The sequence below is a fragment of the Miniopterus natalensis genome, chromosome 15, assembly GCF_054644295.1.
Source record: "Miniopterus natalensis isolate mMinNat1 chromosome 15, mMinNat1.hap1, whole genome shotgun sequence".
NCBI classification, from domain to species: Eukaryota; Metazoa; Chordata; class Mammalia; order Chiroptera; family Miniopteridae; genus Miniopterus; species Miniopterus natalensis.
In genome coordinates this window covers 40,805,190-40,829,629 of record NC_142095.1, presented here as the reverse complement: position 1 = coordinate 40,829,629, position 24,440 = coordinate 40,805,190, and the positions used below count along the sequence as shown (strand labels likewise).

The following is a 24,440-nucleotide window of genomic DNA, read 5'->3' as shown; positions in this document are numbered from 1 at the left end:
GGACAGAGGGAGGAAACTAACCAACCCCAGGTGGTAAGAGGCAGCGCCTGGGTTCCTTCCCAAGTCTGAAGGGTCCCTACCCAGTTCCTGTCATTTCAGCTCCTGCTTCCCTCTGGTTCCGTCTTGTGTGCTGTCTCCCTAGATCAGCCATGTTCACCCTTTTTCATGACACACATAAACTAATTACTAAAATTCTGTGGCACGCCAAAAAATCTATTTTTTTGCTGTGACAGAAAATAATAGGTATAACTTTGATTCATTCACACCAGACGGCTACTGTTGTGCTGGCTGCTGTGATTTTTTTGTCTGACAATCTAAGGGAAAAGAGGTCAGTGCCCCTGACTAAAGAGCCAGGTAGTGCATGTTTTAAAAACTCTTGTGGAGCCCCGGCTGGTGTGGCTCAGTTGGCTGAGTGTCGTCCTGTGCACCAAAAGGTCGCTGGTGTGATTCCCAGTCAGGGCACCTGCCCAGGTTTCAGGTGTGACCCCTGGTCGGGGTGCATGCGGGAGGCAGCCAAAGATCTTTTTCTCCCACAATGATGTCGCGCTCTCTCTCTCTCTCTCTCCGTTCTCCTCTCTCTAAAACCAATAAAAACATATTTTTTAACAAATTCTTGCCGCACACCAGTTGAAAATCACTGCCCTAGATGATCACTAACCTGATATTGCCTTTAAAATACGGTGGTGATTTCCCTCACTATTACCACAAAATATGCTCACTATACAAAGTGGGGAAGTGCAGCTCTTTCTTTTTTTCTCTTTGTACAGCTTACACGTGCTCATCTGCAGACACCTTGGAAAGTACAGAGCAGTATAAAGAACTAGAAAAAAACATAACCCATAATCCTACCACCTGGGTTCACCATTGTTAACACTTTGGCAGATGTCCTTCCAACCTTTTTTCCTAGCCATTTCATGTAATTATATCACATTGCATGTATAATTTTACACCCTGTGTTTTTCCTCACTCAGGCATCTTTCCTGATGAACTGAGGACAACTCTGCCTGTGTGTATTATATTTCTCTTTCTTCAGCAGGAACTCATTATCTGTGAGAAGGGTAATCGGACACTGAAAATCACGGTCAGAGTTTTATTCTGTGGTTTTGGAATACTTTTGGTCTGTTTTAGAGGCTGTTTTGAAATTATTTTTTTGCCAAAAAGCTGTATGTACTTTCTTCTGTTTGTTTACTTGGATCCAGAAAAACCTCCCACTTGAAATGATGTCTGGCCATATCCTGTCCAACACAAGCCAACATCAATACACATGAATACTGGCATGTGAAAAAAGATGCATATTAGAAGTACCCACTCTAAAAGGGAAAATTACACTGAAGCAAAAATAAAATTCTATTATATTAAAAAGGCCATAATTAAATAGTCACAGAGATTCAACCTCATATCCCCAAAGCAAGGACTAATAGGAGATAAAACCCTCCTCCCCACCACCATTCTTAGGCGCTGGTACCTAGACAATTTCAATTTGAGAAATATTTCTCCTACAGTTCTTACTCAGCCCTAGCTGAGTAACACTGTACAAAGATGACGCCCCTTCTTTAAAACTTGTTCATAAAGGTGAAAACACATAGTAGGCTCAATGTTAACTCTAAAATGCTCACTCCACGGTGGAACTGTCTGCAGGGACTGGAAGACTATCCATGGCTGGAACAAACTGCACTTTAGCGCCTTATCTACAATGTCATCATCACAGGCCCAGTTTTCTTCTTAGAGTAAAGAATGTAATTTTTTTATTGATGCCCAGCTAGTGTGGCTCAGTGGTTGAGCATCAGCCCATGGACCAAGAGGTCACTGGTTCGATTCCCAGTCAGGGCACATGCCTAGCTTTTGGGCTCGATCCCCAGCAGGGGGAGCAGACCAATGTTGATGTTTCTATCTCTCCCTCTCCTTTCCTCTCTCTCTAAAATCAATAAAAACATATGTGTTTTTAAAAGAATATGCTGTTAAAATCCATATAGGAAATCAACTAAACCCAGCTATGAGGAGAATTCAATCTCTGCCACTATTCTATCTGGAGATTTAAATTGGTCATACTACAATTAAAATTTAAAAAGACAACATGTGTCAAATGTGTGGCAATTACACAAAGGTTTGCAGATGTTCAGGCCAACTTTCTCATAAGGAAATTAAGAGTCATACCTTTAGCAGTGTTATAAATAATGCTAAAGTATGGACTCTACAAATGCTCTTTTCGAAAGTCTAATCAATAAAACTTGGCCTTTTGATGGAAAGGAAGCATTATGCTCCCTCCCAGCCAGCAGTCCTGTGCTATTTGGACAGGATCAGAGGTCACTCAGACTTAGTGACTATGGCTAGCTCACCAACAAAGGGAGCAGTCCTTCACTTCCAGCTGAGCTGGTAAGCAGCCAAGCACTCTGGCTCAGGTTTAAAGGGTTTTGTATAACCAATCAAATCTGATCTATGACACAAGCCCAATGGCCTGGGTAATCCAGAGCACTGGAAGGCCAATGTGCCAGGAGAAGACACGGGGGGTGCTGCCACTATTTCCTATAGTACTAAAGGCCCTCTAGGACCCTTCGGTCATTACCAGCACTGGCTGTGTTTCCAGAGAAAGACTGTGCGGCTCATCCCTCTTTCCATTATGGCCAACAAGTCAGAAACATTTAAATCAAAGGGATTTAGAAATATGTATTTAAGAGGAAAAGTTCACCAAAAAAGTCTCTAGTTAGTGCTGAACATTGACCTGCAATGCTGACTATGCAACCTAGTTTAGTGGAAAGCATCTGAGAGAGTTCCAGCTCCATCAAGGTGAACAACTCTAGCAACCCATGTATTCGTTCCTGACCTGAGAAGAAGAGATAATACACACCCATGACTGTGGTAAGGATGCAGAGTGGCACAAAGGTACGCAGTGACAGGGCCACTATTGGAATCACAGGTTTGTTCCCAAAAGTTTGTTTTTAGAGCCACACATCGTCTGTTCCCTTTGCCAGGGGAATTTGCTAATTTCTTACTTCCATTATTGCCATTTCCAACTGGTTTCTAAGACACCCCAAGCAAGCAACGTGTGCCATTAGTGTTTTAAAATATTTACCTGCAAGCTGTTGTTCAGCAAATCAAAGTCACTGTATCTCCTAACAATCTGTAAGAGACAAGACAGTGATGTGTTAATTCATCAAAGACCATCTCTTTTCATTTCCGTATTTAATATTTATTGGCATTCTAGAGCCAGGGCACTAGCACTAAGGATAGTAGGGCTTATACCTGGTACTTAACTTGCTTAATTTGACAGGCCCAGAAAACAGACCGAGCAGTGAGCCAGAGTTGGCTGGGCCGTGGGAAACTGGTTATTGCCCGTCAGACTCACAAGATGCCAACAGGTATGAGAGAGTGATGATGTATTTCTTTTCAGGACAAACCGCCATTTAATTATCTTTCTTATTAACCAGGTACCTGGAAAGATGACTTAATGATTTACCAAAAAAGAAAAAGTTTTACTGAACATGAAATCAAAGTAAAGGAGGTGGACAGTTTAGAGGCAAGTTCATCCTTGGCTGGATAAAACGCCCCAGAGCTAAGAGCCCTCCACTCTGGAGACTGGTCCACGCCTGCAGGCAGAGAGCCCACACCTCTCCCTGATTCCTAGTCCCCCTTTGGCAGACAGTCCACCTTCCATTGTCCATACATTCTTTCTTAGTTATGTTGATGCCATTGATTAGGCCAGCAATTTTCAACCTTTTCCCCCTCTTGGCATACATACACTAATTACTAAAATTCGGGAGCACACCAAAAAATATGTTTTTTGCAGATCTGACAAAAAACAGGTATAATTCTGATTCATTCACACTGGATGGCTGTTGTGGCTGTTGTCAGAGGTCAGTGTGCCTGACTAAATAGTCAGGTATTGCATGTTTTAAAAATTCTCGTGGCACACTGGTTGAAAATCGCTGAATTAGGCCATTGCTAAACTCTACTAGCTCTTTAGGCTCTGGGCAAGAAATTATATTACTTTTAAATAGTTTGACTTCAACCATTATTGATGATTTTCAAATGTTACCATGCAGAAGAATTACCTGGAGATCACCTAGGAACCCACCACCTAGAATCTAATTCGGTAGGTCTAGGGTGAGGCTCAAGAGTCTACATGTTTATTACTTATCTCCTGGGATTCTAATGAATCTAGAAAATTGTATCAAGGGTTGACTTTTCTGGTAGGATATTGCTGTTGGCCCTGCTTGTCAAATATGCATCTAAAAGTTGAACATAAGGCTATCCCTGTTAAGGGCAAAGGAGCAAAGATAGCACAGTGGTTAAGCATGGAGAAGATGTGAATTTCAACCCTGCTCTGTGGCTGATTTGAGTGTGACCTTGGACCAGTTACTCACCTCTTAAATATAAAATGGGACTAATACTACCACATAGAACTGTGTGTTTTTTTAAACCTCACCAGAGAATATGTTTTTTTTATTTTAGAGAGAGAGACAGGGAGAAAGGGAGCGAGAAAGAGAGAGAGTGAGAAACATCAATGTGAGAGAGAAACATGGATCGGTTGCCTCCCGTACACTCCCAGACTGGAGACTGAACCCACAACCTAGGTATGTGCCATGACCAGGGATCGAGCCCACAACCTCTTGGTGTACAGGATGATGCTCCAACCAAGTGAGCAACCTGGCCAGGGCCACATAGAACTGTTTTTAAAAAGTTAAATGAATTAATGTGCTTGAACCAGTGCCTAACAATAAATGCTCAGTAGATGTTAAATATTATAATTATTCAAACAGAAAGCAGTTTGAAATTTCAGGCAAATGAAAGACCAAGTATGGGCCACTGTGGTCAAAAACTGCTTATGGTGAGAAGTGTTTAAAGAAAAGGAAAAGAAGAACGAAAGAAGGAAAGAAAGAAAGGGGCCAAAATGGAGTCACTTTTGCTAACCAGGTCACCAAACCAAAAATTAATAACTAACCTAATGGCAGTTTCAGCCTCTCCCAGGAATGGAATCTTAAAGCAATCAGTCTGGAATTCCCTGATCAATGCCAAGAGAGGTCATGTGCCTGATAAGACGCCCCAGCCTGCCCCTCAGGGAAGGTGTCCTGGTCTGAAATAATTCAGTCTTTTCACTTCTTAGTCCCACTCTCTTTCTGCCTATAAAAACCTTCCTTTTTGTACAACTCGACTTGAAGCACCTCTCGAGTAGCTAGATGGGATGCTGCCTAATTCATGAATTGCTTAGTAAAGCCAATTAGGGCTTCCAATTTACTCTTGAATTGCGTTCTTTAACAGAGCTAAGGTTCAGGCTGGGCTGTGAAGGACAAGGTAAGATGGGAGACAAGGAAGGTAATTATAATTACTAAAACAGGAAAGAAATGGCCTCTATACAGAACTCAGCTACCCTCTGCAAGTCAACTAGAGGGGCCTCTAGATCTGCACAGGATGTTTTCTCTCTGCGGCCACCACCGAGGAAAGCAGAGCCCCACCTACAGTCTATGAGGGAATTAGCACTAGCAATGCCCATGAGTGAACTTGGGAGTCCATGAAATGCAGGGTCCAGACTGTATGTCTCACCTTTCTACCTGGTGGACTGAACCCTACTTCCCACACCCAAACCAAGGCTGCATGGGATGAGGTTTGAATGACTAGAAACAAAACAAGTAATTTGTCTGTCCTACTTACTCTGGGTCTAGCTAGGGAACAAAGTCCTAGATACTCTCCATGGTAACATCGTACACAAATTAAACCAAATAACTGGCAATAGAAAAGCCTTTTATAATATACATCTCAAAGCTAAAGATTTATATCTAAAAGAAATATGATTTATATTTATGCATGTTCCCATTTTTCCAGATTTTTAGGTGCCACAAGTCAGAATTTTGTTTAAAACACTTTTCTAATGACACACAAAAATTACTTACCTGCCAGCTGTTTTCTACAGAAATTCCTCTTTGCACCCGAATGATATACTCCTAAAAAAGGGGGAAAAGAGCCTTATTTATAAGATACTCAAATCAGAAGATCAAAAATACGTGAAAATATCAGACAAAATTCAGAGCAAAGAAAATTACTAGAGAGAGAGGGACATTACATAAAGATAAAAGGGTAGTCTACCAACAAGACATAGCAATATTAAATATTTATGCACCAAAAACCAACAGATGCAAAATATGTGAAGTAAAAACTAATAGAACTGAAAGAAGAAATTGACAAATCTACAATTATAGTTGGAGATGTCAACATCCCTTTCTCAGCAATTGACAGAACAACTAAATGAAAAACTAGTAAAAATATAGAGGAACTCAACAGTACCATCAACTGACAGATTTACTTAGCATTTTAGAACACTCCATCCAACAACACAATATACATTCTTTTCAAGAAGATATACAGATGGCAAGTAAGTACATGAAACAACACTACTAGTTGTTAAGCAGGTGCAAACTAGGCCCACAATGAGATATTACTAGAAGCCTATCAGAATGGCTGAAACAAAAAATAATGATAACACTAAATGCTGGCTAGGACACAGAGAAACTGGATTACTCATACACTGTCTGTGGGAATGTAAAATAGTACAGCCATTCTGAAACACAGTCTGGCAGTTTCCTAAAAAATTAAACATGCAACTATCATACAACACAGCAACTGCACCCTTGGGCATTTATCCCAAAGAAATGAGAATTCATGTTCATACAAAAACTTGTACATGAATGTTCATAGCAGCTTTATTTCAAGAGCCCAAAAGTAGAAACAAATGAGATATCCTTTAAGAGGTGAATGGTTAAACCCCACTACATCCATAGCACGGACTACTACTCAGCAACAAAAAGGACTAGACTATTAACACATGCAACATCTTGATGAATCTCCAGAGAATTATGTTGAGCAAAAAAGCCAGTCCCAAAAGACTATAAACTACAGACGGTCTCCAATTTATGATTTTTCTTTCAATTTTATACTGGTGTGAAAGTGGTAAGTATTCAGTAGAAACCTCACTTAAAACTATACATTTTCATCTTCTCCTGAGCTAGCAATATGCAGTGTGATACTCTCTCCTGAGGATGCTCAGTGGCAGTGAGCTCCCAGTCAGCCCTGGATCACCAGCATAAATAACAGATGCTCTATAGTGTACTGCATTGCCAGCGGTTTTTTAATATTGTGTCCTGAGCATGTTTAAGGTAGGCTAGGCTAAGCTATGATGTTTGGCAGGTTAGGTGTATTAGATGCATTTTTGACTTATGATATTTCCAACTTAGGATGGGTTTATTGGGATGAAACCCCACCGCAAGTCAAGAAGCATCTGTATATGATTTCATTTTTATAACATTCATGAAATGACAAAATTATAGATATGGACAACAGATTAGTGGTTGCCAAGAGTTAAGGCTGTGGGGTATTAGGATACCTGTGGGAAGGAAATGGGTGTGGTTATAGAAGGGTAACCAGGAAGAAACTTCATTTCTTTAACACGACCTTTATTCCGTTCTTTCCTTTTGATTCAAACTGGCCTCATCCAGCACCCTGTCACCTGCCTCCTCCCTAGCATGTCCACTCCCTTAATCATTAAGCCCTCAGGACAATGAAGTTCTGGTCACCATCAATAATCTTAGGAACAAAGTCACGTGTCTACTGAACCTAGAGACAGAGGTTCGGTCAAACAAAAGATAACATCTAGGCCTAAACACAACCCCTTACTTTCTCTGCTGCAAACTCCTGTTTAAGTCTTATTGGGCTTTGATGCACGCAGACAAAAGGGCTCCTTTAGTCCGGTAACAGAAGGGCAAAGTGACGAGCTATAGTTTGAATGTTTATGTCCCCCCTAATTTATATGTTGAAATACTAACTGCCAAATATGATGGTATTAGGAGGTGGGGCCTTTGGAAGGTACTTAGGTCAAGAAAGTGAAATCTTCATAATGGGATTAGTACCTTATAAAAGAGGCCCCAGAGGGATCCCTTGCCCCTTCAACCGTGAGGACACTTTGAGAAGGTGCCAGCTGTGAACCAGGAAAAGTTGATTATGCTGGAACCCTGATCTTGGACTTCCAGCATCCAGACTGTGAGAAATAAATTTCTGTTGTGTATAAGCCACCCAGTTGATGGTACTGTTAAAGCAGCCTGAATGGACTAAGACATGAGGGATGTTTGGAATGATGGTGAAGGGGAGCAGAGTTTGCGACTCTAAAATAGGCCTCTTGGGAAATTGATTATTTTAGGTTGGTTAATTTTAAGGACCAGCAGACAAGAGAGCAGCTCTGAAAAACCAAGTGGAAGGTACCCTCTGTAAAACATATTCACATTTGTAAGGGAAATCTCCACTAGTAAAGGTGTTTTCCTCACGTATGCCAGCCTTCACTATTAATGGAGAAGGCTTGGGCTTCAATCTATCACAATCTTATCTTTGTTTATTGAGCTTTTCCTTCCACAGCTTACTCTCCACCCTCAACATCTTCTTTTGTCTTTAACCGAAGGTGCTATTTTATGGTGATAACTTCTGCCATTTTGGTGAGTTACTTAGTTTTCATGGTATCCTAGGAAGTACAGTTATTAAATTAAACTTAACTTTGTTTTTCTCCTGCTAATCTGTCTCATGCCAATTTGATTATTAGGCCAGCCAAAAGAACCTTAAAGGGTACAGGAAAAATTTTCCACCCCGACAATGGAAATGTTCTGTATCTTGACTGTATTGATGTTAATGTCCTGGTTGCGATATTATACTAGTTTTGTAAGATATTACCATTGAAAGAAATTGGGTAATGGATATATGGAATTTCTCTGAATTATTTCTTACAACTACACATGAATCTACAATCATCTCAAATAAGATGTTTAACCTTAGGCATTAAAAAATAGGTGTGGGAGCAGTCAGAAGGCTAAGATCCATGATTTTTAGTGTTTGAATTCTGCATTTTATATGCCATGATGAAGAAAACAAGTAAAAAGCTGGAATAGATATATAGTGATGGCATTTTCCAACCAGATCCTGTGACCCCCCACCAAACCTGCCCGATCATTAAAATCTCCTATACCTGGGGAGCAGGGAGAGGAGAGGGTGTTAAAAATACACATTCCCAGGCCTTGCATAAGACTTGTTGAATCAGAATCTCTAGGATAAAAACCTGGGAGGTTGAAGTTTTAATAGCCTGCCCTGGTAATTCTTAAGTAAGAAGGAAACACAGACATAGTCCAGCCTTATGCTTATACACACAGGAGTTTATATGAAGGCGTGGTGGGCAGTTAGACAGACCTGAGTAGAGCAAGGACAATGGGCCAGAATAGAAGGTCACCAGAAAGCCCTGGGTGCCTAGAAAAGGGTAAAACTGGGAAAACAAGGACCTCACGCCAGGGCATACCACTGGTCATGTGGTTTAGAGCCCCTGACCTTCCATATCGCTAGTCATGAGGTTCAGACTCTCCCCTGACCTTTCCTCCCCTGGCATGTTGTTTGTCATGAGGGTTAGACCCTCTTAGAGGGGGAACAGACAAGAGGGCTGGAGAATAGCCCTTAAGCATTAAGCCCCCAGGACAATGAGGTTCTAACCCACATCCAGTACATCCAGGCCTCTGCTGCGCTTCAGTTCTAGGCCCAGAAAAGCAGCAAAACCAGACAAGGACACCATGTCTGACCTCAGGATCAGCTGCATTAAGTAATGACCCCCTGCCCTGGTGCGGACCAATCAGTAGAGACCATGACCCTGAAAGGACACACCTGGAAAGCTGATGAATATTCTATTGGGATGCTCCCCTGAGACCTCCAGATAAATACCTTCAAGACGGAGGATCCAATGTGGCTCTCTCTAGGGAGTACTTCCAAGGCTTCCCTCCTCCCCTCCCCCCAGGCACATTTTCCTTGCATCTCTTTCTCCTAAGCTCCAAGGGTCCTTCTTTTGCCTCTGTAACTTGTTCCTGAGCCCATTTCTTCTACCTCTGTGACTTTTCAAATAAATTTGCTCTTATAGTTTGAGTCTTGGCTCTGAATTCTTTCTTAGCCAGAACTCAAGTACTGAGGTTGCTGAACCAAAGTCTGGTCTGACTCCACTGGTCTAGCACCTGGTGCCATTTCACCGCCAACAAAGGTATAGATTAAATCATACAAAGAGCCCAGCCAGTATGGCTCAGCAGTTGAGCATCGACCTATGATCCAGGAGATCGAGGTTTGATTCCTGGTCAGGGCACATGCCCAAGCTGCAGGCTCCACCCCTGTAGGGAACATGCAGGAGGCAGCCAATCAATGACTTTCTCATCATTGATGTTTCTATCTCTCTCTCTCCCTCTCCCTTCCTCTCTCTGAAATCAATAAAGACATATTAAAAAAACTTTTTAAATTAAAAAATTAAATAAATCATATAAAGACTGTTGCCCTGGATGGTGCTGGGGGCACAAGCAAGAGACAACCAATCCATTTCTCTCTCACATTGATGTTTCTCTGTCTCTCTCTCTCTCCCCCTCCCTCCCTCCCTTCTACTCTCTCTCAAAAAAAAAAAAAAAAAAAAAATCAATAGAAAAAATATCCATGGGTAAGGATTGAAAAAAAAGAATGTTAACATTTTTCCCTCAAATGCTCAGAATTGTTTTAATATCAATGGATGGCATGATTTAGGCACTATTCATAGTCACTACTCAATAAGTGCTTATCAACACAGTACTCAACAAATCCTTTTTACTGAATTAATTCTAATTTAAATAGGTTATTTAGAAAATAAAGCCAAAAAAGCATTGTTAACCTGGTAATTGCATTTGAAAATAGATCTTACTCCACAATCATTCCATTCTGTTTATTTAGCAAAGGCTGATGAAGTCCACATAAGCAGGAATTTCTGCCTCTTCTGGAATATGTTAAGGATAATATATTCAACAACATCCACTCAATGATGAGTGAAGTGACTGTGAGCCCGGCACTATACTTAGTTGGTTTCATGTGGGGTTATAAAATAAGTATTTCAAAACTGATTTGTGTAGTGTGGCAAATCTCTTAAGCAATATGTTACTGTACTTATTTCTGAATAGTAAAGCCAAAATGCTAAAAACAGCTGACATTCTTATATTTTGGGATCAGTCCTTTTGCTCTGAAATTTTCTCAGAATTGTCTGACTGGCAAATTTTCTGGGCTTTTACATTCTAATAGTAGAGATGAAATTAGCACATATAATTGAGTAAGTCCAAGAAACTATGCATAGACAAGATTTTTTTGGTCTAAAATTGGGGGGAAATGTTAATTCACAAAAATCACTTGGACATCCATTGCTTCACTATGATTTACCAGAAGAATAATATTAATTTTTAAAACTTCAGCTCAATGTTGGGCACTTGGTTGGTGCTCAGTAAACATCTGCTGTCTGCTTTATATACTTTTTATATATTTTTATACTTCATATACTTTTTAAAGTTTAAATTTTGGACCTGTGTTTTACAAAAATATTGCTGCCAATTGCAAACAACTAAGCATCTATCATGTTCCAGTCCCTGTGCTTGGTTCATGCTGGGGCTTAATTCCAAACAAGAAAGCCATGGTTGACTCCATTGCTTCCCTGTGTAGACACATAGTTTAGATTTTTCTTTTAAACTTGGCTATAAAACGGCACACGATAATGTTTGGGAAAAGCATTTGGCAGAAAGGAAGCAGTAGCTACAAGACAGGGACTGGCTGGGTACTGATGTCAGACTATAATATCCCAAAATGAACACATTAACTGTTTCTGCCAAGACACTCTATGTTTAGGCCAGTGTTCTCCAAAAAGGGTGATGGTGCCCCCAGAGGACACAGGCAGTGTCCGGAGACACTTTTTATTGTCACAAGGAAGGGGAATGGGGGCAGGGGGTGCTACTGGCATCTAATACACAGACCAGGAATGCTGCTAATACCTACAAAGCATAGGACAGCCCCATGCAAAGAACTTCCGGCCCCAAATGCCAACAGTGCAGAGGTTGAGAAACCCAAGTTCAGGTACATGGAATAGAACGGGTTATCCTAGTCCATGGAGGCTTGGGATGCGGGGTGCTGGTGGGGGGTACTTCTATCATCAGCTGCCCTTGGCCACAGCTCACTGGTACTCCACACACAAAAGTATTTGTAGCATGTGCACATCCACTTAGAAGGTGCACTCAAATACCGGCAGCCTCAGAGCACCACCCATTTGTTGTGTTTCGCCTGTAAAGGAACATTAAAAATGAGGCTCAAGTGTAGCCTCCACCCCCACCTCCACCCTGTGCCATCACCAAGTGCTTACAGATATAGAAAGACAATGGGAAATAAGATAGGATGATGCTGTTCAGAAATATTTTTATTCCACTTCAATGAGGCAAGATGTTCTCTATGAAACATTTGAATTATTTTAGTTTGCTTGATACCACCATCCAGCCTGACCAAAAAGAAACCCCCAAACACTTTCACCTCAAATCTCCAATGCTGTAAACTAAAAAACATAGTATGGCTGTCTACTGCTGACATCTGGGCTGTAGGTCTTACTAACTCAGGGAGAAGGGCGCCCTGGAGACCAGGAGAAACCCCAATGTGGAAGTCTGGCCTCCACCTCCTGAACTGGAGTCAGCAGCCCAGAATGCTCCAGTGAATCATTCCCATCTTTGCCACCATCTCTGATGCGGAACAGGACCTGCAAGTGTGTAACACCAAGACCCATCAGGCATAGAAGGGAGAGCTACCAGCCCTGCAGGGCAGCCCTGAGTCACCCAGATCTATGCCTGCCCCCAAACTGGGCCATCTGCTGCCACTTCCCCAAAGGGCCTTCTTTCTGCTCCTTCTCAGGACACCACACCCCTTATCTTGGAGGGGAAGGGTGGCTGCTTTCAAGCCCTAGCATGTGGGCATGTTGGCAAGTCAGTGTGGTCTGGTGCTGAAGTTCTTCAAACTGGAAAGTCACCAGGCCCACGTGATTTCTGTCTTAAGTAAAAAAATTAATGGAAAATGAGCACTAATTTAATGCCAGGAATTTTGCTAAGCTCCTTACTCAATACTTCTCATTCAATTCCCACAGCTGCTGACGGTAGATCTCAGCTCACTCAGCTCATCCAAGTCACACAGCTAGGAAGCAGCTGACTGGGGACTGGAACCCAAGTTGCTGGCTCTAAGACCCTCCAACCTGCCAGTCATGGCTAGCAATCCCCCATGCCCACGAAAAATGGGGGTCTTCACTAGTCTGTGGAACTCGGTGGTTCACCCCTAAAGATGTAGACAATGGACTCTTAACCAGAGAATGTGGGGGTAGGACTGTCATTGCCACACACTGATGAATGCTTCCAACATAGGCCATTTTCCAAGTAAGTATCCTTATTGGCATTTTGTGTCTCCTGAGTTTCTGGAAAGATATTTAAGATTTCACTGCACAAGCTGGTATTTAAAGCTGCCTCAGTTTGGTGAGATTTCAGGATAATCACAGAAGAAAATTTATTTTTAATCTGTCTGGCTCCAAATAACTTTAGTGAGGCTACAAACACAGGCAACTTGGAAATAAATGTGTTAAAAGAACTAAGGCCAAAACTTAAGCAAACCTTTAAACCAGCCTAACCCACGTAATTCTCTCCTCCCTTTTGGCACAAGGATCGGATTTACTCTGACAAATTTATTCAAAGTACAGAAAGACAGGGCAGCTCTTGAGAGATATTTTATACAGAACCTGTCAGTGTTCCCACATCTCTACCTCTAAAGCAGAGGCTCCCAACTCAGCTGTGTTCTAGAATCACCTGGAGAACTTAAAAAAATTTTTTAATATGTTTTTACTTTATTGCTTTTTAGAGAGAGAGGAAGGGAGAGGGGGAGAGAGAGAGAAAAGTTGATTCGAGAAACAATGACCAGTTGCCTCGGGGCATGTGCCCCAACCTGGGATCAAATCTGAAACCCAGGCATGTGCCCTGACAGGGAATCAAACCCGCAAGCTTTTGGTGTATGAGATGACACTCCAACCAACTAAGCCACACAGGCCAGGGCACCTAAAGAACTTTTAAAAAGATACCTACTTAGACCTCACTGTCAGAGATTCTGATTTAACTTGTCTGGGCTAAGGCAAAAGCATTAGTAGGTCTTAAAACTTCCCCAGGTGAGTCTACTGTGCTGCCAAGGGTGCGAATCATGGTTCTGAAACCTCTTAAATAGGAAGCAGCTTCACGCTACAAAAATAAACCTCATGAGAGGAAGGAAACCCGCCAGACCTCAGTCCTCTACCCCCATACTTCCCTGCATCTTCATGAGGATTCCGCTCTCCTGTCTTCTCCGGCATAGTACGTACCTATCCTAAGGCCTCAAGGGATCCCCACGCTGGGCTCTGTAGTGGTGGCTTCCACAGACACCACTCACACAATCTGCCAATGGCCCTCTGAGCTGAGTGAGGAAGGGCCGTCACCCTCACCCTCGTTTACAGCTGGGGAAATGAGTTCCTGAGAGGACAGATGCCTTGACTAGACAGTACTGGACCTGCGCCCGGAGGGCAGGTCTGTCTCTAGCGCTCACTAACCACACCACTCCTCTGGGTTCACTCCCAAACCTCTTCCTCCTCCCAAAGAAGCCCCACAAAGAATGCTGAGCACAAGTGACCTTGCTGGACACCGACACTATGCTACCTCCCTGCTCAGGAACCTTCCAGGAACCCCACTGGCCCAGGATAAAACCCAAACTCCCTGTTCTTCTACCACCTGTCCTAACCCTTTCTTTCCACTCAAACCCTCCTCTACCCAGTCAGACCTTTTGTATCTGAACACTCTCACTGCCCTTGCTTTACTGTTCCACCTACTCAAGACTTAGTTCAGCCTTTTAATCATGTTGCTGCTCTTTTTGCCCCATGCCTGTCTGTGTTGGAGAATCTCTCCAACTGGATTAAGTTCTTCATGGGCTGGAATCACACATTTCTTGCCTTCCAAATAGCAACCAGCGCAAGGTCAGGCCAACAGCAGAAGTATGACAAACACTCATTGATGAATATGTGCTGACTGAGGGCTTGCACCTCTGTCAAGGAGGAAGCACACTGCTCTTTGTCACGTGCACTTCCATCCAGGTCAAAGAGCACTCTCAGGAAAATCTCCATGTGACCTCCCAAGCCCTCAGACTAAAATCAGTATTCAAACTCATAGTATCACACAGCACAACAGCTGCAGCTTCTGGGCAGTGGGCAGCAACACCCTGGAGGACAGCAAAGTTTCTGAGGAAATCTCAGAGTTGCAGGACTTGTGCTCAGCTCACTGGCCACTTGCCTGGCTGCTTACGGTCCTTAATTCTCACTTAGAATTAATGAACATTCCTTGCTCTGCTAAATATTCAGTATTTATCATTGTCTCATCTGCAGATTTTCAGGGCTGAAATGTTTTATTTTAATTGCTGTGCAACCCAATAATGTGTGAATCCCCCCCCCCCACAAAAAAACCCTCAAAACCAATGAAAACATTAAGCATCTGAAAAATCACCATTGTCTTGACCTACACTGTGGTAGGTGAGGGAAGCCAAGTATATCTCCTTTTCAACTGAAATAAATTTCATTTGAAATCGAACTGATGGGATCATAGGACCGTGTGCTTTAACTTTATGCAAAACAAATTCTCCAGTTTCTACTCTGTGTTCACAGAAGGGACAAGGAACACAGCACAGGCATGCTTTGATTCCTGCAGTGCCATGCAGGGCCCTATCCCCTATGGCTCAGCCCTCTCTCCCTTCCCCAAGCCTTTTGAAGTCAACGCTCTTCTCTGCGGGATAGGTTCCTGCCCTGCCAGGGGAGCTAGTCTCCACACCAACTTCAAAGACAAGCCAATGTTCAGCTAGGAGAAATACTGCAAAGCAGCATCACAAGTTCTTCTGACCTCAGACATAACTACAAAATACATACAGCATTTTAAATAGCACTTCCTGTAGCATCCTCAGTACAATGACCCTTAAATGACACCAAAAGCAAATTATATCATGGTAAGACAAGAAACCAGTATTCCATCTTACATCAAAGCAATAAAAGAAAAACCCTCAAAAACATGAGGCTCAATTAAATAGTAATTAAAAATGAAATATAACCTTCACTTGTTCAATAATCCTCTCATCCCTTGGGCCAATACCTGAAAAGTATAGAAACAGATGCAGTGAACATAATCTGGCTAAAAAAGACAGTTAAACACACAAACTCCAATCTTGTTGGAAACTGATTTTTATGTGGGTGCTGGTAGCTAAGGTGGCAAAGCCCCCATCCCTCATGCCCTCAGCTGGCACCAGCCCCAGTACCTGCTAATAATGAAGTACTCCTCCTCCTGGAGCCACTTCTCTACCTACCCCCATTTGCCACTGCCCCAAAGACAGACCACCAGGAGTCCTTCTGGAGCTTGAAGGAGCAGCTAGCTGGTCACTGCGCCGATCAGCCACAATGTGCACCCCTGCCCTGTACCACCTCACATGTGCCCAGGGGAAAGGGCACCTGCTTCCATTTACAGAGACCTGATTGTAAGCCCAACTGCCACTTACTGCGTTTTGTGACCTAACTTCTCTGAGCCCCAGTTTATTCATCTATACTATCATACCTTTCCAACAGGGTGGTGGTGGATATCAGATGAGATCTCATATTTAGAGTACCCGGCGCAAAGGGCAGCTTTGTAACTTCTCTGCTAAGAAAGCAGCAAGCACAAGGTGTCTGCAGGGAATGTATCACGGCTTTAAAACCAGGCACAAGAGACAGCAGCAGCACTGGGAGAGCTCCAAGGATTAATAAAAAGCAGCCATTCTCTCTGAACATGGGAAACGATTTTACCAGTCTCTGATTTCTAACAGGGAATACCATGACTCCAGCCTCTACTGTCCCAGCTTCTGCACCACTTTCAAAATGGGCTAATTAAAAAGCCTGCCCCTAACATAACCTAAAAAGCCTGCCCCTAAAATAATTGTGGGTATCAACAATAAGAGAACGGATACATTATTTATGGGTTATCCATTTAGTAAAAGACTGTGGATGCCTTTAAAAGGGTATTTTAAAATAATTTTTATTATAAGGGGAAAGGTGTATGCTATAATGTTAAATATTAAAAATGATAAAAAATTCTGTGATAACTTTGACAGGAGGAGGGAACCACACCAACTGGTAACAGCAGTTGTCTCTCGAGATAAAATTATGTGCGGTTTAAATTCTTAGTTCATTTTTCTCTATTTTCCAGGATATCCTCAATGAGCATACACTACTTTTCTAATCAGGAAAAACAAATTTTAAGAAGTTTCTTGGTTTGCTACACATGTAATTTAAAACATGCTGCTTTCACAGAAGGACTCCTGAGTGACAAGGTAAGAATAGAGATGATCTGAGTTCAGTAAGAGCACAGTATATCAATGATAAATGTAAACTATCAGCTTTTTCCCTTTAGCAAGGGAACTTTTGGGCACTTTACAACTCATCAGCACTTTCACTGTGCTGGGAAGACTGGGAAACCAGAAAATGAAAGTCAAATAAATTAACCCTTCCCCTGGCATCAGGGGTGGTACAACATTTGGTGGGGAAAAAGGTTAAAACTATAAGTTGAAGTCGAGCAAGGGGAGTCCCTACTGGTTTCAATAATTTACAGTGGAACCGGTCACCATCGCTAAGGATAACAGAGGGCTGACTACACATAAATTTATTCTACATAAGCTAAAAATGTCGCTGTGTTATCCTGAGACATAGTTCCCATTCATAAGCAACCATGTGACTATACGTGCCATGCCGCCACACATCTCCTCAGAGCTCACGGTAATAACTGCTGTTACGGAGCACTCACTCTATGCCTTCACCTTACTGCATCTCCCAGCAACGTTTGGCAGTGTCACTATCTCTCTTTTCCAAGAAGCCCAAGGTTCAGAGAGCGTAAATGCCTTAAACAGGTGCACTCCGCTAAGTGATAAGAGTGGACCTCACGGTGGCCTGTGTGACCCAGGACACAGCAGTTCCTACGTTCTGTGGCCTTGGGCAGAACGCTTTCACATCACATACCCTCTCATTTTGATGAACAGAGGGAAGCTGAACAGGCAGAACCAGTCCTTCAAGTCAGGAAGAAGCTGGAGAGTGAGGGGCAGAGTGCAGATGAGAACCCAGGCCCGGCAATATGAGCTAATGTAGCTGTAGAGCTCTCCCAACACGCCTGGCCTACAGTCTCCTGACTTGACTATCCCTGCACCTACACAAACTGCTGGCTGTAAATCTGGGCTGAGTGTGAGCTGGCAATGCATAGAAGCTGTGCACAAGTAAAAAACGATATTCTCTTCACCATGTTAAGCCCCACCATGAACATTAGGTAGGTTCTGAAGCAGCAGAAAGGAATATTTTTATATGAACATGCCTAAAGTAGACAGCAGGCTTATGGAATACTCAGCAATCTGAATGGCAGTTCATTTCAGTTGTGGCAAAATGGAACAGGCTCTTTGAGTAGGTTGCTTTGCTTCCACACTATGCTCCTATTAAAACCTGACAGCTGCACAATAAAGGAGCCTCTTTCCTGTGTCTTACTGATAAAGCCACGGAGGCTCTGGGTCTCAGTGGACCCAAAGCCCCACTGGTTGCAGGGCTAGCAGGTCCTCTCTCTGTTCAGCCCTCCTCAATCAGTTCAGCGGTTTGAAGAAAGAAATGACCTAAGGCTGTGACGTCCAATATGGCAGCCACTAGGCTAGTGCCACTAAGGGACTGAATTTTAAATTTTATTAGTTAGTCTAGTGGCTACAGTACTGGATAGTACAGTTATACACTACTTATTTGCAGATATAAACATAGATATTTACAAAAATGTAAGCATTAAACACAATGTGTTATGATTTGCTTTGTTTCTACTTAAAATATAACATGAATCTCTTTACATATTAGTAACCATACATCTATTTATTATTTTTAAAATATGTTTTTATTGATTTGAGAGAGAGAGAAAGAGGGAGGGAGGGATGGAGAGAGAGAGAGAACCATCAATCAGCTGCCTCCTGCATGCCTCCTATTGGGGATTGAGCCCACAACCTGGGCATGTGCCCTGACCAGAAATCGAACCGGTGACCTTTTGGTGCATGGGACAACGCTCAACCAACTGAGCCACACCAGCCAGGGCTGGATATTATTTTTGATGTCTATATCTGTGCTGTCCAATATAACAGCCACAAGCTATTGAGCACTAGTCCAAATTCAGATATGTTGTAATTGTAAAAATATACATGATGTAAAAAATGTTTTAAGACATAAAGAATGTAAAACATATTAATAATTTTTAGACTGACTACCTTTTGAAATGATAATATTTTGGATACAATGGGTCAAATAGATTATATTATTTAAATTAATTTTACCTGTTTCTTTTTACTTTTTTAATGTGGCTACTAGAAAATTTTAAATTATATACGTGGTTTGCATTATATTTCCACTGGACAGCACCGTGAATTAACTCCATTCCTATGCAGTCAGGATGGGAGAACTGAGAAAATGTTCACCCAAATCAGTGTTTGGTGGGTTAGTAGCAATTTAGAACAATGAACAACTAGGGGCTCTGGAGGATGTTTTAGGATTTATGTGTTAAAGGCTATAGGCTTCTGTTTTATTTCTACTTTTTAAAAAAAATCCGTCAATAAAATAATTATTTAAATATTTTCTCCCTTTAACTGAGAACAGACTAAGAGCCTCGAAGTGTGCACTCAGGAAGCATGGAAGGGGTCAAGATCAGATGAGTGTGTTCATGATTTAGTTGGTTTGTCACGATTTTGACCATTACACAGCTTTTTAATTGACTTTGCTCTTTGTTATATATGATTTCATTCCATGCCCATAATGGACCATGACTAAAGGCAGACAAAAGGAATGCCAATGGCAAAACACGAGTTAGTGAGACGTTAGAAATACAAGAAGTAGAATCATCATAAAAGTGGTAATTCTGGCTCTGGCCAATGTGGTTCAGTTGGTTGGAGCATTGTCCCATACACAGAAAGGTGGCAGGTTCCATTCCCAGTCAGGGCACATGCTTGGGTTGCAGGCTCAATCCCTGGTAAGTAGGGGTTGTGCAGGAGGCAGCCAACTGATGTTTCTCACATCGCTGTTTCTCTCTCTAAAAATCAATAAAAAAAATTTTTTAAAGTGGTAATTCTGCAAATTGTCTAAAATGCTCTTTATCAGTGCCTTAAGTTGTAGTCATCTTGTCACAATTCTTAACTGTCTCTAATACTGCAAAAACCAGTATAAGTCAGATCCCACACATTAATATAATTTTTAATAATGTACTGATCTGGATAAAATACTTTTTAAATTTAAAATCACTTGCAGAGGGGGTCTTTACAATTCAATGTTACTATGAAAGGAGTTTGTAAGTTAAAGAAAAACAGAGGCAGTGGCATTTAGAACACATCCTCTGAAAGGCTCTGTTAAGCCCTTCCTAGTTCCCTAAACCCCAGGGCACCTGTGTGGATGGAGCTACTCCCACTGTGATCTCACTGCTCCCAGGTAGACCGGCAGCACTTTGAGTACCCTCCTTCACCTTTGGTTTAGGTGTCTGCCCCCTCTCCAAGGATGCAAGCTCCCTGTTTCATTCATCTTTTTATCTTAATACACAGCACAGTGCCTGGCACGCAGGAGGCTCTTCACAAGTGCCTGCTAAGGTTCCCAGCACCTTAGAGGCTTTCTGACGTAGACACAGAGAACTGTGTCCAACCCCAGCATACATACATGTCCACTTAGGGGAAAGGGAGTCAGCTGGGCTATAGGGAACTCAGTGCCTTTCTCAGGAAGCAGCATGCTGAATGTCAGCCACCCTCCACAAACTCACAAATGTCAGCATGGTCACTGGTAGGGGAAGAGGCAGGGGAAAGTACATAGCAGATGGCCTTCTATTTTATTTTTTAACTCTGCAGCCAGAGGTGAGATGTGTGTGCCCCAGTGCTGGGGCTCCTCCGTGATGAACCAAAGCTGCGAGGTGAAGAGCTGAAAGGGGCCTCCTCCCTTCAGGCCTGGCCTCCGGGAGCTCACCTGGCAGTTCAGAGGCAGAGCACACACTGGCCCACCTGCCTCTTCCACCTCTTCCGAGGCCTCTGACGCCAACCGCCAGCTCTGCAGCCAGGCAGGCTGGGTAAGGACACCTGTGCAGCACCTCTCTGGGCCTGGCTGGCCAAACGTGTTCCTCAGGGGGGAAACGGGGGACAGGGGAGTGGAGGGTGCTCTTTGAGATGTCACTGATCTTTTTTTGCCATTTGTTAGCAAAAGTACTCATAGTTGATAATGAGACAAACTTTTAAATAAATAAATTTCCTTTTGCCACTCAACATACTTGAGTGACTAAAAAGCTACCAGGGCTCTGGCAAATACAAAGGTAATAAACAACAAAACAGCTGATGCTATGTGCTGAGCTCTGTTCAGATTGCTCCATGTATTTGAGTACAGTTAATCCTCACAGCAGCCCATGCTAGCCCCACTTTACAGATGAAGAAACCACGACTGGAGAGATTAAGCAGTTTGTCCAAGGTCATTAAGGCATTGTCCCTCTCCCCCAGTTATTTAGTTTCACCTGTGCCAGTGCAGTAAGAAACAACAGGTGTGTAAAATGCTTGCAATTTTCAGCCAAAGCTTACTATCTATGTGCCAAGGACTGTGCTAGCTTGAAACTGAATCAAAATAGCAATCAATACATAAACATGAAAAGCCGGATTTAGAATAAAAAATATATATCTCAAAGAGAAAGACACTGACAGGGGTGAACAAGATGCCCATGTGGCCCTTACCATATAAGGAGTGGGAAGGGGCAGAGGTGTGCCCTCCTTGCACCGACCCGCCTCTCCACCCTCAGCAGCCTGACTGCTCATGGGATAAGTGAGCACAAGGCTGCTAGTGACTGTGGAGATCTATATGGTTACATGCAGAGACGCCTAGAGCACAGTAATGTGCCATCCAGCCATTCCCTGAGCTCTGGTAGGTCAGTGGATGCTCCCAAGCTGGCCAGAACCTTGGCCTGACACTAGAGGTCTGTTGTGAGCAGGCCCAATTCAGGCTTCATGTCCCTCTGCTTGGGCAAACAGGAAAGTGTGCATGTGCATGTGTATATGTGGATGTGCATGTGCGTGCATGTGTGACTAAAGTGCAATGAATCTCTGCCTAGGAATCACCTGTCACCTGGGGGAAGGGCAGGCTCAAAGGCAGGCCCTGGATTGAACACGGCTTTTCCTTTTCACCTCTTCAGGTGGTTCTTAGATATTTTTACATCTAGGATTCTGCCATACCAACACTCCATTCATCCCCTCTTTCCACCACCATAAACAAGACTCAACTGAATTAATGAGGAGAGAAATGACCTGTTTTTGATGAGCCATGTCAAAGAAATGTGGGCAGCCTTGTTTAGATCTCATAAACAGAGGTTCTGTGATAAGCAGGTGGAACCCTGGCTAGGGCTCAGGCACCCTGCTTTCCAGCCTTCTGTCTAGTAAGTCAGCGAGGTACGCACAACTAAGTGCACTAGACAAGCTGCAACCTATAGCAATTTTTTTTTCACACTAACAGGACATAATTCATCTATTGTTCTAAGTATAGGATTTTCATAAACTAGGGTATCTGTGGTTGTGTATTGCATTAAGATGCACATATCTCACCAACTAAAATAAGTAACTCTCCAAGTTTATAGTTCTTAATAATTTTTCCAACAGTGATCCACAGCCTAAGAGCAGGCTTTAGGTCAGTGAGCTTCTGAGAGCATACATAAACATGTGTATGAGTGTATATGAAGAATTTGGTCCTCTGACGAGATCCTTAAAGGACCAGATCTGAAGAGAGAAAGAAGTTGTGCTTAGAATACATCCCGAGTTTAGCATCCTGCAATGTTACAAAACTTTCCAGGGAAAGGGCGAAGAGGTTCAAGGTTTCTTTTCAGAGTAATGAAAATGTTATAAAATTGATTATGGTGATAGATAAAGAACTCTGTGAATATACTAAAAGCCATTGAGTTGTATACCTTAAGTGGGTAAAATCAATGATATGTACATTATACAAAGATGTTTAAAAAACCCCCAAACTTTCCAGGGAGAATTCCCTAAACTAACATGTTAATAAATAGAAGAGTACTCTCTTGGCTATCAAAAAATACTTGATTATCTGAAGACAACAATGACAATGGAATTCCCTTTTGCTTTCAACTGCACCCTTTTAGAAAGCTGGAAGCAACTCGATATCATGATCTTCAGCCAGAAGCATCCACGAATTTGGTAGTCAGCAAGATCAGCTGGAGACTAAATGGTTAATCCGCACAAACTCTTCCCCTCCTGAAGTCCAAGTGTTTACCCCCAATAAGTGCTTGTCCCATAGTCCTTAGTCAAAAATTTCAAACTGAAAACAATGGACCCGTCATCTCCTTTGAAAAGGAGCCACACCTTCATTTCCCCCTACCCTGTGCATGTCACTCATGAAAGAAGTCACTGACAAGTTTAAGCAGAAAAAAACAATGAGAAAAGTCTATTGCTCTCCCTCCCACAACACCCGAAACACTGAAGCACTTCCGAGTTCTAAAACAATGTTCGGGTCCAGGTCTCCCATTTTCAGGATGCTAAAAGCTGGAACATAAAGGAGCTTCATTTTGTGTGAAGCCACCAGAAACCTCTAGCAGCTTGAAAAGGAACCTGCCTGCAGTGGGTTTGTATTACTTGCTCCAAATGACCTCATTCAGACCCTCAATCACAACTCTGTATTTTGGACAATCTCAAGATCACAATCCATACAGAAGCTGTGCACACATGGTGGCTGTGTCCCTGATTGCCCCAGGGAGCAAAGCATATAACTCTTTTCACAGAAAGTAAACTTTAGCCCCAGAATCCTACGTTTCCTCCTAGTAACAATAGCCAACTTCTTACCTGTATTCCTACCAAAAGAAACCTTTCTAGGGTGATAACCCTCAAAAGAGGTGATGTATGAGGATTAAGAATTACCAGGCCCTGTATCAGGCTGCAAAAAATTATCCTCAACAGGAAGAGATTATTTACAATTTCTAAATTACTAGTCTCTAAAAGCTTCCAACTCAGGTTTCCGACTTCATCCCAGGTTTCAAGGGCAAGTGAGGAAAAATACATGACTAAGTAGAAGACAACTGATTAGACTGTCAGAAAATAACTATTATTTTATTATAATGTGTGGAAGTGCTACAAGTTAACTACCATACTGTCTGCCTTTGAACAATTTCAAGATCACAATCCATATGGAAGCTGTGTACACAGGGTGGCTGTTTCCAAACATCTTCAAAAAAACCTTTTTAAGTATTCAGTATAAACTGGAATTCTAAAAAACTTCCAAATAGCATCCCAAAAGGAAGACCAGATAGATTCTGGGACTGAACACTGGATCACCTTAAAATGTCAGGATCTGGAGACAATGATGTCCTAATTTGGCTTCACATTTGAAGAGGTATTCTGGTAACATAATGGATAAAGTTTTAAAGACTATCAAAAAAGGTCGCTGATTAAGAAGCTGAAGCTCAATCAACAAAGCCACAAGAGGAACTTCAAAACCATCTGTGCCGCGACAGGTGAAGATACACACTTTG

The 24,440-nt window shown here is 42.4% G+C and overlaps 1 protein-coding gene across 5 annotated transcripts in view; it reads right to left on the bottom strand.

Moving 5' to 3' along the window:
- Nucleotides 1-24,440, bottom strand: part of PXK (PX domain containing serine/threonine kinase like) — a 69,309-nt gene that overhangs the window by 40,686 nt on the left and 4,183 nt on the right. For all 5 annotated transcript variants that reach the window (XM_087825057.1, XM_087825055.1, XM_087825058.1 and 2 more), the window contains exons 2-3: nucleotides 5,886-5,936; nucleotides 3,071-3,118 (exon numbers count right to left, since the gene is read on the bottom strand). In XM_087825057.1, the coding sequence (XP_087681183.1) occupies nucleotides 3,071-3,118; nucleotides 5,886-5,936 (99 nt within the window). The remainder of the gene's footprint in view (nucleotides 1-3,070; nucleotides 3,119-5,885; nucleotides 5,937-24,440) is intronic.